Source organism: Curcuma longa, chromosome 1 (genome assembly GCF_044706935.1).
Source record: "Curcuma longa cultivar G26 ecotype Majalengka, Jawa Barat chromosome 1, ITB_CL_G26_1.1, whole genome shotgun sequence".
Lineage (NCBI taxonomy): Eukaryota > Viridiplantae > Streptophyta > Magnoliopsida > Zingiberales > Zingiberaceae > Curcuma > Curcuma longa.
Window position 1 is genome coordinate 21,123,245 of NC_133861.1, and position 16,848 is coordinate 21,140,092.

The following is a 16,848-nucleotide window of genomic DNA, read 5'->3' on the forward strand; positions in this document are numbered from 1 at the left end:
AAAAAATGTTAAAACTTGTTTTTTTGTTTCATTTCTGTGCTAATATCTCTTCTCAAGTTCAGGTTGCCAGCCATCCAGCAGGAAGTGCAACAAAGGAAGCTCCTCTATATGGGTCTCTACCTTCTTATATGGGGCGAAGCTGCGAATTTACGTTTTTTGCCCGAGTGCCTTTGCTACATTTATCATCATGTAAGTTATTGGGAAGAAATTTCTAGAAGCAATGAGATTATCGTCATTCATTTTCTTTTTGCTAAGTTTGGCGTTCCTGATCTGAAAGATTAGACACTTTTTTTTATAATTAATTTGGGGTTTTGTTGAAATTGTCAATGGTAGGTGTTATTTACTTTAAACAACTAAAGCAAAAAATGAGTTTGCATAGGAGTATGTGTTGGACCGGTTGGGTGATTTATTTATTTTGTTTTTTTTGCGGGCGGGTAAGAGTGCAATTGGATTAGAGGGCTAAATTTGGTAGAATCCACTGTGTGGAACGCCCTTTTGATTCTAACTAAAAAAGGGTTGCCCCTTTGATGGTTTGGTAAAAAAGGGGCACCCTTTTGATTTTTGCCAATATGGTTTACATGGCATATTCTCATAGTTTGAACTGACATAATTTATCGTGTAAATATTTAATGAAATTAGAACTTTATGAGTTTGCCACATTCTGATGCAATCTTGATACTTTCAAAGTTGCTATGGTGAAGGAATTTGTTACTTAAGATAGATGATGTATTATTTTTCTTAAACACTTCCTCTGATGATTCCTTTTCTAGATGGCATTTGAATTATATGGTATGCTAACTGGGGCTGTGAGCCAAACAACTGGTGAGAACGTCAAACCTGCTTATGGGGGTGATAAAGAAGCATTTCTACAAAAAGTGGTGACACCAATTTACAAGGTTATAGAAAAGGTGATTGGACTTTTGGTTTGTGAAATTTTTTATTTTTACTATTATAATACGCCTTGATTCTATCTGCTTTCAATTGGTGTAGGAAGCTAAAAAGAGCTCGAGTTCAAAATCAAAACACTCTCAATGGAGAAATTATGATGATTTAAATGAATATTTCTGGTATGTACAGAGCATAGAAATAAGTGGCAAACACATATTGTAAATATACTTGATCGTTACAGATTCCATCATCAGGTCTGTTGACTGTTTCCGTTTGGGCTGGCCTATGCGGGCCGATGCTGATTTCTTTTGTTATCCCCAGAGTCGCCATGAGGAGAGAAATGAGGTTGGGTGTATATATATATTTCATATTTGACCTTCAGCTTGTTAGCTTCATTCTTTCACCTTTCTCCTTGGTCTGCTTTTTCTGTTATAGAAGCAATTTCTATTTTGCATGATAGATATCTTTTATCAATTGAATCTCAATTGACCTATGGTAAGCTCAAACCTTTATCCTGATATCAATGTCTTCTGCTCTCTGGGATGAAAACCATCATGTGCAGAGGAAAGATAAATCTTCATCTAGATCTTAATTTTCATTATCTTTCATGGTTGTACTGTTCAACTTAAAAAATTATTAATTACTAAACTTATCAATTTGGTGTTCTAACAAATCTATCACATGCTTTTAATTTTATCAAAACCATCAGACAACCATTTGTTTGTTTTTTCAGCCATCATATGTTAAATGGTTGATCTGACATTTAATCAAATGATATTTTACTTCACCTCATGCCAGTTCATTTCTGAAAAATCATTTTAAAATGTTTCAAATAAAACGACCACTAATAAGGATTAACTTATTAATCCATCCAAAACCCATAATGCTTTTTCAATGGCTACACTCAATGAGGAAGTCTCTATTCACTAAGTCTTTTCTTTTGACAAGTCAACTTCCTATCTTTCTATTTCATTGAAGCTACCATCGCCTCCCATTTGAGAGCAGAGTTGCCCAATGCTGGCCTTCAGTTAATGCATGATAGTTGTGGAGCTGGCTTAGTGGTGAGGGTGTTGCTAAATTGCTGGACTACTACGCAGAGCATTTTACCAAGTGGGACTTGCAATCATAGTAGGAGGAAACACAATGGGGAAACGACATGGCTGCTATGGTGGCGCTAGACATTGTCATGTTTGTTGGATCAACTTTATGTGTTGTTCCCCGCTCAATAGCGACAACTTGTTTTCAATTCATTGTTTGCTCGATAGCGACAACCTGTTTTCAATTCATTGTTTGCTCGATAGTGACAACCTGTTTTCAATTCATTGTTTCCTCCTCAACTTCAAAATCACCATGTTTAGAACATCTTCCAAAGTTGTTCCCTTCTCAAACCTAGGTGTGGTGATGGTGATAACAACAATGTTGTTAGTAGAGAAGAGGGCAACTTTTGTTTTTTTTTCATGGAGGTGTGAGATGGGTGTGGAGATCAAGGAGGCTTAACTTTAAAATGATGGTCAAACATCTTCTAATGTTGTTCCCTTCTCAAACCTTTTAGAGGATGAGCTTCGACTACTCGTCAACTGCTAGGAGCCATAGTGGAGTAGCGATTTCCACTGTAGATATAAATGCAATGACAAAACTAGGTGTAGGGGGGCATCTTCAGCGCTAGCCTTTGCTTGTAACTAGATTGCTTTCCTCCGATTTATACTGACTGTTGCCAACCTTTGTTGGCAACTTGAAAGCTTGTTGACGGCAACATAGGTAGGGCAAGGACAACACCCAGAACTTCTTATTTTGTTTGGTGTCTGGTCCAGCCGACTCACCGGAACTTCCTCCACTAGATGGCTGGTCCATTGATCCATCCAGACTTTCTATGCTAGATGACTGGTCTGTCGACCCATGACCCATCTAGATTTCGTCTACTAGATGCTTGGTTTATTGACCCATTTGGACTTCATTTGTCGTGTGTCTTGTCTCCCTAATCTACTAGGATTTCTCCTTGGTGTTTGGTCTCTTTGACCCATGAGTAAGAGATCCCCACCAGGATTTTTTTTTTTTGGTCAAGTATCTTGCTCCTCGCACTTGACACACTTATTAGAATGTAGTGCTTAACTTTAAACCCTTTGCTATACATTAAAAGACTGGTTCAATTAGTTAGTGCTGCTTGCATCAGCAATATGATATTTGTCTATCCCAATATTAGACAAAATGTGTAGCTCTTAATGTTCTTGTGTATCTTTTACCAGGAAAGCAAGTATGCTAAAGGTCAGCAGTGGATTGGGAAAGTTAACTTTGTTGAGATCCGTTCATTTTGGCATATTTTTCGTAGTTTTGATAGAATGTGGAGCTTCTTTATCTTATCCTTACAGGTTGATTCTTAGCTTTATTTTCTTTCTTCTGTTTTTTAATAGATATTTGTTTTTGTTTTTGAATTTACTTTCTCTTTCGGTTCAAGGTTATGATCATTCTTGCTTGGAATGGTGGTTCACCGAGTGGTATATTTGACCCTGCAATATTCAAGAAATTGCTCAGCATCTTTATTACCGCTTCTGTACTGAAGCTTGGACAAGGTGAAATGATACTATGTTTTATTCGTGCTCTTAATCTCTGCTTTGGTCATACTAAAGGTTCTATGTTGGATTGTGAAATTTTTTATATTCCTTGTTTTTATTTACTCTGTTTTATCATATTTTCCTTGAAACCCTGATTTTTATTAGATCAGTAGTATTGGAATGGAATTGAAAAAAAAATAGAAAAAATAAAAAATATAATAATTTTCAATCTTTGTAGTATTATTAATCTGATATGTATATTCAATTATTAGAATTTTTAATAGTATAAGAGTAGTTAATTTATACTGATGTATATTAGTATAATATGTGTGTGTGTGTATATATATATATATATATATACAAATTTCCGATATTGTATGATTTATATTATAATATAACTTTAGTTATTGCATATACCATTGTTAATTACATTATTAAACAACAACAACAACTATAACAATAAGTATAAAATTGTTGTCATTAACACAATTTATAGATAATTTCTAGTTGATTTGATATTGTTATCAGATAATGAGGATAATAAGTAAGCAATTATTATCATATAGTTGTCAATATATTCATCTTTCCATTTCTAGTTGCATATCCCTTGATTTCCTCCTCAAGATCCCTTGATTTCCTCTTGAAGATATTTATTGCATATCCCTTAATTTCCTCCTCAAGATCCCTTGATTTCCTCTTGAGGATATTTATTATTCTTGCTGCAATTACTGCTGTAAATTTTCCTATAATAGGTCTAAGATTAAGGGATCTGATTATGCTTACTATTTCAGACCCTAAGATCAAGGAATGTATTGATGTATATATATTGTAATTCTCTTAATGAAAGATATACAATTTTTTTCCAGAATTTCTTCTTTGTTTTGTCAATAGTCTCATATAATTTTTAACTAATTTGACATTATCATCTGAAATTATATTACATATTACTGTTTTCAAAATATTATATTATTTAATGGTCTCAATATATTTAAAGTCCACTAACATTTATATGGTTAGACAAGTTGTCATGCTCCAATTGTTATGCTTCATGGTCTGCTTGTCATTATGGTGGAATGACCATGATGGCCGTGTGCCATTAAGTTGTCAAGTTGCATGAGTTGATATATTAAGCAAATTACTCTTTCCAAATTACTTGCAAATCACAAGAGATGTTAATAATGAAACATACATTTATATTAAATACTAACATACGGCATATGGAATATGACATGATAAATACATCTATGAATTAAAAAGTAAACTGTTTACATAGATATGTATGGACGTCTCTCATGACTGGAAGCATAAAAGGGTAAAAATGAGTGATAATTGCTTATAGGATCAAATGTATAAACAGAAACTACTTGTATACAAGTAAATGAAATATCAAGAAAATCGCAAAGGTGCAAAATGACCTTAGGGCAATCCATAAAAAGTTAGATCCCAAACAACCAAAACTAAGCGCCTTCTTCTAATGACCTTAAAGGGAAGAGTAAGGCAATCAACAAGGGGAACAGAGTTGGCACATAACCTGTATGTCATGATCACTAACATAGGAAGTATAATTGCAAAGTAGACAAATTGGACTACCACATCAAAGTTATTAACCACAAATTACCAATCAATCCCAATAACAATATGATGAAATTTAACATCTAATTTCTTAACCTCAATCTAGAATGCAATATGGGTCTGCTGATGTTACTGCCTATTTACAAGATTTTAGTACAGAGTGGTACCATGTGTTTACACTAAATTGGTATGACTGCTAAAGGTAGCCTAAGCATGTTACATTCATATTTTGCACTTGCTGATGTGGCCAACTTATGGACGAGGACCACCAAGTTGACATAATTGCTTGTGCAACTGAAATGGTTCAAGGATCATCCAAATGAGATGATCATAGAGTTATCTTATTCCTATCTATCTCTCTGTGCCTTTTCATGGTATAATGTCTCGCTTACATGAATTTCAATCTGATACAATTAGGAATGGTTATATGTGACATATGAATATCAAGCATAAACAACATATATCTTCTTTTGTCTTAGTGCGTGTGAGATTGTATGTGATTTAACATGTAACTCAATGTTAAAGTTTAATCGGGCATAAGGAAGGCTAGGCTTTGATTTGCCACAAATAATCAACTAATATTAGACACAAGGTTCAAAATCTCGAGCCATGTTGAAGTTTCTATCTTTGACTAGAATTGATTTTAGTATCGTGTTGGATGTTTCAATGCATGATATTGGTAATAGATTAGAGTTGAAGAAGGAAGGAGATGAAACATGGTAAGGAGTCTGTGCCAAGCAAGTTTTAAATTTTGTACCATGCCGAGCAAATCAGTCGAAACATATGATTTTAGTAAATTATGGAAACTTAATACCACTATGTATATCCTTTGCTTCATCTCGTTCCTCCTTCAACCTCTAAACTGTCATCCACACTTTGCATTGGAGCATTGACACGATACCAGAATAGTGTCTATTTGGTAAAAGACTGAAACTACGACACGATTCAAGATTTTGAACCTTAGCGCCGAGTGACAATAACTTTTGGTGATGTACCGGAATGATACATTTGAACATTATTGCCCAACACGGTACAAGATTTCGTACCATGATTAGATATGTCTTTTCTACTTCGCTATTCTTCTTCCTACCCAAGGTTTGAAATTTGCTACCAAGATGGGTTTTGATCCTCATCTAGAATAAAAATGTGTCAGTACCATGCTAATGGTGCTGGTACGTCGTGTGCTAGTGACAGTAATTAGGAAGAGTAAAGAGCCAACAAAAATTGAGAAGAAGGATGAGCAACAATAACAGTGAATGAAGAAGAAGCAATAGAAGAAGAACAAGAAGAGGAAGAAAAACTTGCATAGAAGTGTTCGTGGAAGATGCAACAATGATAAAGACTATTGATTCCCCTAGCTATGGATGGATTCTTAAGCAGCCACGAACCAAATCTGCCATAGCTTCTAATTGGTCCTAGTGGAAGATGTAGTTCCCATGGATGGATCTGCTTCTATAGGCCTCTTTTGCAAAGAAGGCAGTCATGAAGGATGCTATGAGAATCAATCCTCATAAAGAAGGTAGCTGCAAAGAAGAAGACACTCGTGCATGCCAAGCATTGATCCTTTTTGTGAGAATGCATGCTAAGCGTTGTCCATTGCGCATCTAGAGTATTGAGCCTTTTGTGCGTCGTTTGTAGGCGAAATGAAATGTTTCATAAATGAAATTTAAAATCATGTTTGTACCCCAAATCTATTGTAGTTTATGGGAATGGGTGACTTGAATATACTCTAGATTAGTGCTTTGGCTTGAATAGTGCTTTAGCAATGGAATTAGGCGATAAAATTAGCACACTCTAGATTTTGCTTGAATATGCTAAGTCATTTGGCTCGACTAGTAATCGCTAATGGTCTGAAGTTAAAATATATTAACTTGTGATTGTAAGAAATCTCTAAAGTTTATAGGAAAAGTTTATTAAATGGCGGTTAGTTATAAAAAGTTGAATGTTGAATTATAAAGCGAGTACATGAGCATAAGATGAGAGTCACAAAGATGAGAATATTAAGGTGGATATGCGGGCGTACAAGGATAGACATGATGATAAATTATAACATTAGAGAGAAAATCGGAATTACACCTATTTAGGATAAACATGTTTAAGATGGTATGCATATGTACTTAAGCGACTAATAAATGTCCATGTTGCTATCGGTCATAATGATAGGGATCTAGTAAGAGATCGAGTCCAATGACATAAGAGGATTAATATAGCGGATCCCACTTAGTGGGGTAAACCATGTCCCATAACTCATACATTGATTTCATCCCTGTGACTTATACTTTGATTCCATTTGCTAGACTTGGGAGATAACACACAAATGAAATGGGAGGGGAAGAGGAAATATACCAATTGAAGCACCAAGCGGAACAAAGAGGTTTGGTGCTAAAGTTGAAAAAAATCAATTCTTACAATAGTAGATGCTCTTGAGCATTATTTAATAATTTGTGTCTTGAAAAATTATGAGATTGATCTCATAAATGTTACAATTATCAATACTCCTATCCAAGGTTTAAAATACCAAGTCGTGTCGAGGTTTCGGTCCCGGACCAGAATAATACAGTTTCGGTATTGTATCATGCCGTGTCGGTATAATTTCAGTATTTTTAAATTATAAAATATGTTAATTAAAAATAACAAATTAATCTAAATATTTAAAAATAAAAAATAATTTTTTTAAAAAATAATAAGATAATTTTATGAGGGCTTTAATTAAGTCTATTTAAATTATCCCTCCTATAGTTAGAAGTTGATTAAAATTATTAACCCAAGCTATTATTAAAACTTAAGTTTAAAAATCCGATCCATTTACTGTTCCGCGCGATCAGGCACGCGCGCCTCATGCGATGTCTCCAAAGGCATCGCCTTCGGTGGCGTGGACAGGCGCACGTGACGCCTCTGGAGGCGTTGTCAGGCCAGCGCGACGCCTCCATACAACGTTCCGGCCGGAACCACTGGTGTCCGTGCTGGTGCAGGTGCCGGCCTGCTGGCGAAATGAGAAATTTTATCGATATCGATCGAAATTGCTCGAGATTTCAATCAGCTGTTATCCTCATGCCACTTATTAGTTGAGATGCTTGTTATATTTTTATAACTTGTTCTAAAATTTTAATTCAATTGACTTTTTAGTTATTATGCACTTATATTTGGAGGAAAACAATCTAAGTAGAAGGAAAGATCATCAACTAACTTTATTTTGAGGTGATCTTAGGATGGTTTGAACTGTGTCCAAGTGTCAAAGTGGTGCTCAATGTCAACACAACACGATATTAAAACCATATCAGATTGGCAATGGAAACTTCTACATGGAATGATATTTTCAACCTTTGTTTTACCATTAAAATTGAAAAAATTAACTGTTATTATATCCTTGCTTTAGATGGATTCCCTGTTGTGTAATATTACAATTTTGCCCATATGAGAGTTAAGTTTCTATAGTGTCATAAATTCGCTCTTGTGCGTGAGCATTTTGCCCTTCACCATACTATTCTTATATTGGAGTGTTTCTTGCTAGTAGATTATACATTTCATTGTATTTTACAGCTGTCTTAGATATTATGCTAAACTGGAAGGCAAGAAGAAGTATGTCGTTGCCAGTTAAGCTGAGATATATCTTAAAGTTAATTGCAGCAGTTGCATGGCTGATAATATTGCCAGTGACATATGCCTATACATTGGAAAATCCTTCTGGTCTGGCAAAGACTATAAAAAGCTGGGTTGGTGGCGGACAAAATCGACCATCACTGTACTTTTTGGCAGTTGTGATATATTTGTCCCCAAATATGCTTTCGGCATTGTTATTTCTGTTTCCTTCACTGAGACGGTTTCTTGAAAGTTCACATTACAAAATTATCATGCTGCTGATGTGGTGGTCTCAGGTACTTTAGCTATAATTAGTTTGGATCATTTGAACGGAATATTTTTTTAATTTTCTTTTCCTGTGCTTCATGTGCTAATTAAAAATGGTAGCCTCGGCTCTTTGTTGGGAGGGGAATGCATGAAGGACCATTTTCACTTTTGATGTAAGATTGAATAGCTTATGATCATTGTTTTATAGCTTAAGCTGCATGAAATAACTTATCATATATGTCTGAGGTTTGTGATTTTCTTTTTGCTAGGTACACGTTGTTCTGGGTGATTCTCATACTAGCAAAGTTGGTGTTTAGTTATTATGTAGAGGTATCTTTACCTGTAATATTGTCAATAAATATTTTTCTTTGATAACTTTCAAAGTTATGAGATAATAGCTTTTAACTTGAGTGTTTATTTGCTGCTACATCATTTGATTTATTATTATGGTATTTAAAGCAAAAGGGTTTCTGTATGAGATCTTAGAGTAAAGAAAACATCTTTGATATATAAGACATTTTAAGAATATGTTCTAACTTTGACTATGAACATAGTCATGGACATGAAACAATGAGACATGAGACATGAGACATGAGACATGAGACAATGAGACATGAGTAAATAGTGGATGGAACCTCAATGCTACATGTTTTCATACTGTTGGCTACAAGTAACCTAACAAAAGCATTTGAAATGTTTATTTCATGTCATTGGGGCAAATTTAAGCATGATTATTCAGATTTAACAATTTACATTTGGAAATTGTTCTTGTATATATACAGCTATTCATAAATAGACATTGGTTAACTACATTGCTGCAGACTCTAAAAAGTATTAATTGCAACTCGAGTACACCAAATGAATTGACTAAGCATTCCTTAATCCTATCTATACTAGTGTTGTAAAATGTTTTCTTAATTAAGTCAATTGACTGAGCAATTCCTTGATCCAAGTGATACTAATGTTGTAAAATGTTTTCTTAAGTAAATGTGATTTGATGGTTTGTTAAACCTCTAGGGGTGCTTCAGACTAGTGTTCATGGAATCAATTTGACAGATCAATATGTCATATCCTGCTCATGCTTGGCCAGCCTAGAGATAAGCTTTGCTCCCTGCGCATAAACTATAATAATGTCATACTAAAATGCAACATTAAATCTAGGCAAAATGCATAAGTTGGAAGGAAACATGACACATTGCATGACTGCTAACGACACCTGCGCTTGAAGTTGAACTCCTAAAAGTGAGCACAAATCACAAAGTAGGTAACTCTCGAACTTTAAGAAGAGGAAAAATATTTTAATTTGAAGAATGTTGATTATATGGGATCCTAAACCTTAATATAAACTCATAATGTGACCAAGTCATATAAAATAATGCCTATCGCAAAAAATAATAAATTTTTAAAAATTTAAAAGATCCTTTAAAAATTAATTAGACTTGCAAAAATTTAAAGCTCTAAACTTTGAGAAGAAACCTAAGTTTATTCTCAAATTCTGAAATGTGTTATTTTGAACAATGCTATGAACAGGAACCAACAGGTGTTACCATTGGTGAATCTTAGTACCATTCTAAACATGCTTCTTTGAATTTGCACTGGTTAGAATTGAAATTGGAAACTTAGTTGTGGGGTTATGGCTGCAGAGTAGGCAGTTAATTTTAGTTAGCTTCTCGTAAATTGAAATATGATCTAGAGAGGATTGTTGGGTTGAAAAAAAAATACAAGTTAGCTGCACCTAAATGGACAGTAGAAAATAGAAAAGGGATGTTAATAAATTTGTTTTTGCATCATGGGTTATAATTAACAATATGGTAAGATTTTGGAGAAGATATTGACTAGAGGGTGATGGAAGAGAACAATCACCACACAGTCTTTTCAGAAACTAGTCAAAGCAGTTTTGAGGCATGTCGCAAGAGAATAATTACAGTGTGAGATATATTCAGAAACTAGTTATAGCTAAGTACAACTGTTAAAATTTTAGCATGTTAAAATGCAGTGCTGATTTAAAGACTAGCTTAGTCTTTTAGTGGGGGCTATAGAATCTTTGAGATGAACTATCTTTCTTTTTATCTGTACCTTATTGGAATTCTAAACATATTTAAGTTTGGAGTCTCTTGAAGTTAAAATTCTTATTCTTTTTAGTCATCTTCTTAGATAGTCTTTGGTCAGTGTAAGAACCTTTTTATTTTTTTAGTTTTTCAATTTCTACCCTTGTAATTTGAGGATGTTTGAGGTGTGTTTGCTTGCTTTTTGGCTTCAGATTAAGCCTCTTGTTGGCCCAACAAAAGATATCATGAGAATTCCAATAAGAACTTATCAGTGGCATGAGTTCTTTCCTCGAGGTAAAAAAGGAATTTTATTAAGGATGTGCCTCTGGTTCAAGTAAATGAATTGTTTTCCTTTTTGTTGCAGCTAAGAACAACATAGGTGTTGTCATTGCTCTTTGGGCTCCGATTATTCTTGTATGAAAATTTTACTGTCTTCTATTTATTTACAGTATGTTTACTTCTATTTGAGTGTGTTTGCTATTTATTTTATTATACTTGTTTGCAAGGTTTATTTCATGGATACCCAGATTTGGTATGCAATATTCTCCACATTAGTCGGTGGGATTTATGGTGCTTGTCGTCGGCTTGGAGAGGTCAGTTTAGTGTCTTTCTTTTGATACTGTTTATATATAGTTTCTTTTACTTTGTTCTGGATAAATAATTGAATTACTTAGGAAATATTTCCAACTTTTCCAATCTTTTTTCTATGTTGAATACAAGCTTCAAAATCTCAAGCTGCACTGGAGTTTCAATTTTTGACTAGAATGATACAAGTTTGGAATTGTGCGACACAACCTGCACAGAAAAATAAAATAATAAACATTGTTTCAATTGATCATGACATGTATTATAGCATATTAAGGGGTGAATATTAGTATTTCATTATACTCATTGATATAATTGACACACAAGATAGATTACCTGTGCCAAGTGAATTAAGCTTCAGCAATTTATTGACAATACATTACGAAGCATGAGATTTCAAATGATACTGGAGTGTATAATTATATCACTAGAATCCTCTATCTTTTATCGTATTAATTCGTGGTTTGAAATCTCATGTTGTACTGAACGAAACGAGCAAAACTTTTCGTTTCGTTCGTCGATTGACATTGGCACGCTTGACACAAGGCTTGTAGTGATGAAAGGTTGCGCGGCTCTGCCGACAAGAGTGGAAGGGTTGTGGGACTCTGTTGGCCTCGACAGAGGGGTTGCATGACTCGCAGGTGTAGGCGTCGGAACTAGGGGTTGGATATTTTTTAATTAAAATTTTAGGTTAATAAACTAAATCAACTCAATAGGAATAATCTATTTCTTAACTAAATCCTAATAAAATTAAATTATCTCATTAATTATATATTTTATTTATTTTAATTTAAAAATATATAATAAAATTTTATTTATTTATTTATTATGATTACATATTTTTTTCTTTTTTTTAATTTATTTTTTTTTTTTTAAATTTATTTTTTAAGTATTTATGCTAAATATTTTATTTTAAATTAATATATTTTATATTTAAAATATATTGAAATCATATCGGCATGGCGGTATTGAAACGGTATCATTCCGGTCATATACCGAACTCCGATATGGCCCGAGATAACACCTGCTGGATTAGAAAAAACCATACAATAAATAAAATTGGAAGAAAAATTTAGCACTCACATCCATATTTACTACATAATATGAAAAATCTTGCATAAAAGCTTAAACTACAGAGAAATATCCATACAAATTCTCACAGATACAAATTCTCACACAATTAAAAACATAAACCAAGAGAAAAACAATTACATTTATCTATAACTACATGAGAAGGAAGCAATGGCGTAATCAAAATCCTTAACTGCCTTGAGCTAATTAGTAGGACTGAACTAGACTATTTTAATTTTTTTTAAAATTTTAATTTAATATATTAAATTAAAAATTGTTGGGTTGCACTAGGCTGGAGCCCAGTGTAGCCCAACACTGGCTACGCTAGTGGAAGGAAGGGAGTTTTAATGTAACGGTATAGTTGCTGTCATGTGATCTTGAGATCACGGGTTCAAGTTGCAAAAATAATGTCTTGCAAAATACAATGTAAGATTGCATACAATAGATTTAATATGGTCCGAACCTTCCCCGGGAGCCTGCACTAGCGGAAGGTTTGTGCACTGATGTGTACTAACCGCAAGTGCATGATCGTCGTCAAGTAGTAAAAGTATCGTCATCTGGAACTGTAGAGTCTAGTACCAATTTATGTGCAACGAAGGCTATCTACATGAATCAAAATTGAGAGACTTGTTGTGAAAGCAAACAAAATAAAAAAACAAAATGAGAAGTTGTGAGAAAATCAATTTTAAAGACAATTCTAGGACTTCAATTTTACCACAATGATCATTGATAATTTGTTTGTGATTTACCTCTTGTATCTCAGTGTTAGATATGCTTAAAGGTGGTCTATTCTAAGGTAATCGATATTTTCTCTTGAACAACACTGGTGTATCTACCCAAATGCATCCCTTACTTTTGTGGTAGTTGAATCAGAGTAAATTTTTTATGCTCTGTGATAGTCAATGGTGTTCTCGAGAGACTTTGGACTACTTTCGTGAACAAACAGTCAAGTCTACACTTTATAGGTCGGAGATTAGAATTCACCTCTCGGTCATCTTTTTCTCTATGATCTATGATAACACACGCTAGCACCGTTAACATGTTAAACATACTAAAACTGAATCAAGAATCGAATACATCATGCGATAAAAGAGAAGAATTTTACGACAAGTGGCAACTCCACATTGGATTACTCTCTAATGATAAAATTAAGGAAACTACCCTATGGCGATAGAGATACAAACCAAAGATATGGAAGAAAACATTCTATAACTTCAAGTAAAGAGAGAAGTGCAAAGGGAATTCAATCGTAGATGTCAACGTTGTTTTTGGAAGATCTCCTCGTGCTCCTTGGGGACGGATTCGTTGCGGCCCTTGGAAAACGGTCCTCTCTTAGGGCTTCTTGTCACGGGAAACCCTTCATCCTTGTACCGGTGCCCCTTGATTTGTTTATAGCCTCTAAAGTTTCCAAAATATAACGAACTTTCTTAAAAATTCAAGGGGTGCCACCATCCTATTTTAACGAACCACGACTGTGATCCGTATTGGAACTCTCTCGTCAAGGCGACTAGATGGAACACAACCGTGGCTTGCATCACGGCCTAGCTGTGTTCTTTGTTGGAAATCCCATTTGCTACTCCGATGCTCGTGCTGTCTCTTGGGATGATGCATGAGCTTTAACTCTAAGATCTTCACATCTTATCAATAAAACACACAAGGAACAGTTATTCGAACTAAAATGATAAAAAAATACAAAAACTAAAAGATTATGCAAAATATGCTCATATAATACAGTAGATGTATGCTAAATAATATCGAAAACATATGCATAAATCACACACATCATGCACCGGTATGTCCTTTATAACTACGTGAGAAAGCAAGATTGAAATCTTGAGTCAAGTCATGTTTTAGGACCTCAGCCAACTTGAGTTGGCGTTTGTTGGCAATGCTAGTATTGATGTCGAAGGTGTGAATTGGTGTTGCAGGTGTGCTTAAGGAGGAGAAGAGGGCGTTAACATTGGAGGTAGAGGATAAAGGAGGAGGAGCTGATTTGTACCGGAAGTGTGCTAAAGAAAGAGTAGGGGGGGGGGGGGGGGCACCGAAGAACTTTGAAGTGAAAGAAAAGTATTAGAAAGACGAGGAAGTGTATCTAGAATGGAACCGACAGTGAAGTTAGGTGTCAATTTTAGCACATATGAGGATGGAGGAGGAGGCACTTGAAGTGCTAGCTGATGTTAGAGTTCAATATAGCTATGAAAGGAGGAAGCTGTGAAGGATGAAGGTTTGATGTATTCTACTAGGGAAGCTTCAATTTCAATGTAGAGGAGAAGTTTTGCTCGATGAAGGAGGAAACCATGTAGGATGAAAATTTGATGTATTTTGCATAGGAAGCTACAAGTTTAGCGGGGAGCAAGAAAAGTTTCACCGATATTGATGATCTCACATGTTAATCGACAAGCGATATGTCTCCTAGAGTAATCCTCCTAGAATATTCAATCTCAATTCGATGAATGATCTAAACACCTCTTACAATGGTCTTGAATTGTCAAGACAAGAAAAGCTAGCATGGAAATTAAGGCAAGTGTTTATGACTGTGAAATGAAGATAAAGCACAATTGATATAAAAGGAATGCATAAGTTGTAATTGACATCATGATTGGAGACTACACTACAATTAATATCCATTTAGTAAAAAGGTAGCCTGGTGCACGAAGCTTCCTCTAATGTGGGGTCTCATGGAAGGTCTATTGTACACAGTCTCTACATTGTAAGAGGTCGTTTCCGCGATTCGAATTTGTGACCATTAAGTTACATGAAGACAACTTTAACGTTGCTCCAAGGCTCCCCTTCATAATATTCATTTAGTAGACTCTAATTAAACAATCATTGTTGTACCTATCTTTAGGTGCTGCCCTTTGTACTCTCTCATGCAAAAGAGGGGGATGCCATATACACATTCTACACTGCCCTCCACATAAAAGATATGCAAATGATGCGACAACGTAATCGAATAAACTATGTGCGGGGTCTAGTAGAGGTTGACATCACAAGGGAACCATCGCATACCATCCCTATGGTCCTCCCAAGAGGCATGGAGGTAGATCTTCATCTTTTATTTGAATCTAAATTCAAATTTTGTTTAAACTGTCATCATATGGGACATTTCCAAAATCAATGCGGAGTTGGAGTTGGGGCTGCAACACAATCGACCTCACATGTGCCTATGGAAATAATTCAACATCTGGAGACTGTGGTAACAAATGAGCAATACCCACACTTGTTGGAAGGTTTGAGCAGTCACACACTAGTGCAGGAATCTACTACACTTTCTCTAGATTTTGCTGAACAATCCGGGTCTCACCTGGGAAGAGAACCTGCTGGCCATCATCAGGAAAAGGACATATTGATTGCTTCTAAACTGATGCAGGAGGTTTCAGACATGGCCAAGGATAGTCTGGAACAAAGCAGTGATGATCCATTATGCCCTAAGATAATTGACAATGTAATGGTGTTAGTCACTGGAGAAAATCCATTGTGCACTCATCATCTAGTTCCGGTAGTACCAAAATTGATGAGTCGAGGCAATGAACAACTGGCTATGGTGTTGGGCATGGAAGTTGCTTCTCATTAGGTTATACAAAAGGGTAAGTAGGCTCTCATAGTGAGTAATGATCTGCCTTTGCAAGGGGATAATGAGAAGTGGGATGTCTAACCTTGGAAGAGAAGCTATAAAAGACAACATCAGATTCCTACGCCACAACAATCGAGGTTGCGAGAAAATATTATTGTCCATCTTGCTCCAGAATGGACCCAAAAAGTTTGTCTTCCAATTACTCGAAGCAAATGAAGACCCTTGCAACAGTGGGGGAGGTAAGGGAGGACGAGGAGTCGAGGGCCATGGTTGACTCATCTCGTTGATCTGATACACAACAAGGACATGAACAAACTGCAGAACTGAGTAGGGGTGTAAACGAGCCAAGTTACTCACGAGCTATTCGAGTCTCAGCTCGTAAAAAAGTTCGTTTGAGTTCGTTCGATTAAGTTAACGAGCCGAGTTCGAGCCTGATTTCGAGCTCGAAAATATTATCGAGCTGAGCTCGAGCTTAACAGTATTTGGTTCGTGAGCTCACGAACATGTTCGTTTAAAGGCTCACGAACGTGTTTGCGAACATGTTTGTTTAAAGACTCACGAACGTGTTTGTTAAAAGATTCACAGATTCGTGAAATATATATATATATATATATATATATATATTACATGAATTATAAATATTATATATTAGCGAGCCAAGCTCGAACTAAGCTCGTTTAACTTTTAATCGAGCTATTTTCGAACCAAGCTCGAA

At 35.2% G+C, this 16,848-nt stretch overlaps 1 protein-coding gene across 1 annotated transcript in view; it reads left to right on the plus strand.

Annotated features, from left to right (window-relative positions):
* LOC141841697 (callose synthase 3-like) overlaps nt 1-16,848 on the plus strand; it is an 80,119-nt gene that overhangs the window by 18,910 nt on the left and 44,361 nt on the right. Inside the window, exons 10-21 of the mRNA XM_074729882.1 lie at nt 63-189; nt 771-908; nt 991-1,067; nt 1,143-1,233; nt 3,132-3,254; nt 3,341-3,455; nt 8,550-8,884; nt 8,976-9,028; nt 9,125-9,185; nt 11,116-11,197; nt 11,268-11,317; nt 11,410-11,496. Of these exons, the coding sequence (XP_074585983.1) occupies nt 63-189; nt 771-908; nt 991-1,067; nt 1,143-1,233; nt 3,132-3,254; nt 3,341-3,455; nt 8,550-8,884; nt 8,976-9,028; nt 9,125-9,185; nt 11,116-11,197; nt 11,268-11,317; nt 11,410-11,496 (1,339 nt within the window). The remainder of the gene's footprint in view (nt 1-62; nt 190-770; nt 909-990; nt 1,068-1,142; nt 1,234-3,131; nt 3,255-3,340; nt 3,456-8,549; nt 8,885-8,975; nt 9,029-9,124; nt 9,186-11,115; nt 11,198-11,267; nt 11,318-11,409; nt 11,497-16,848) is intronic.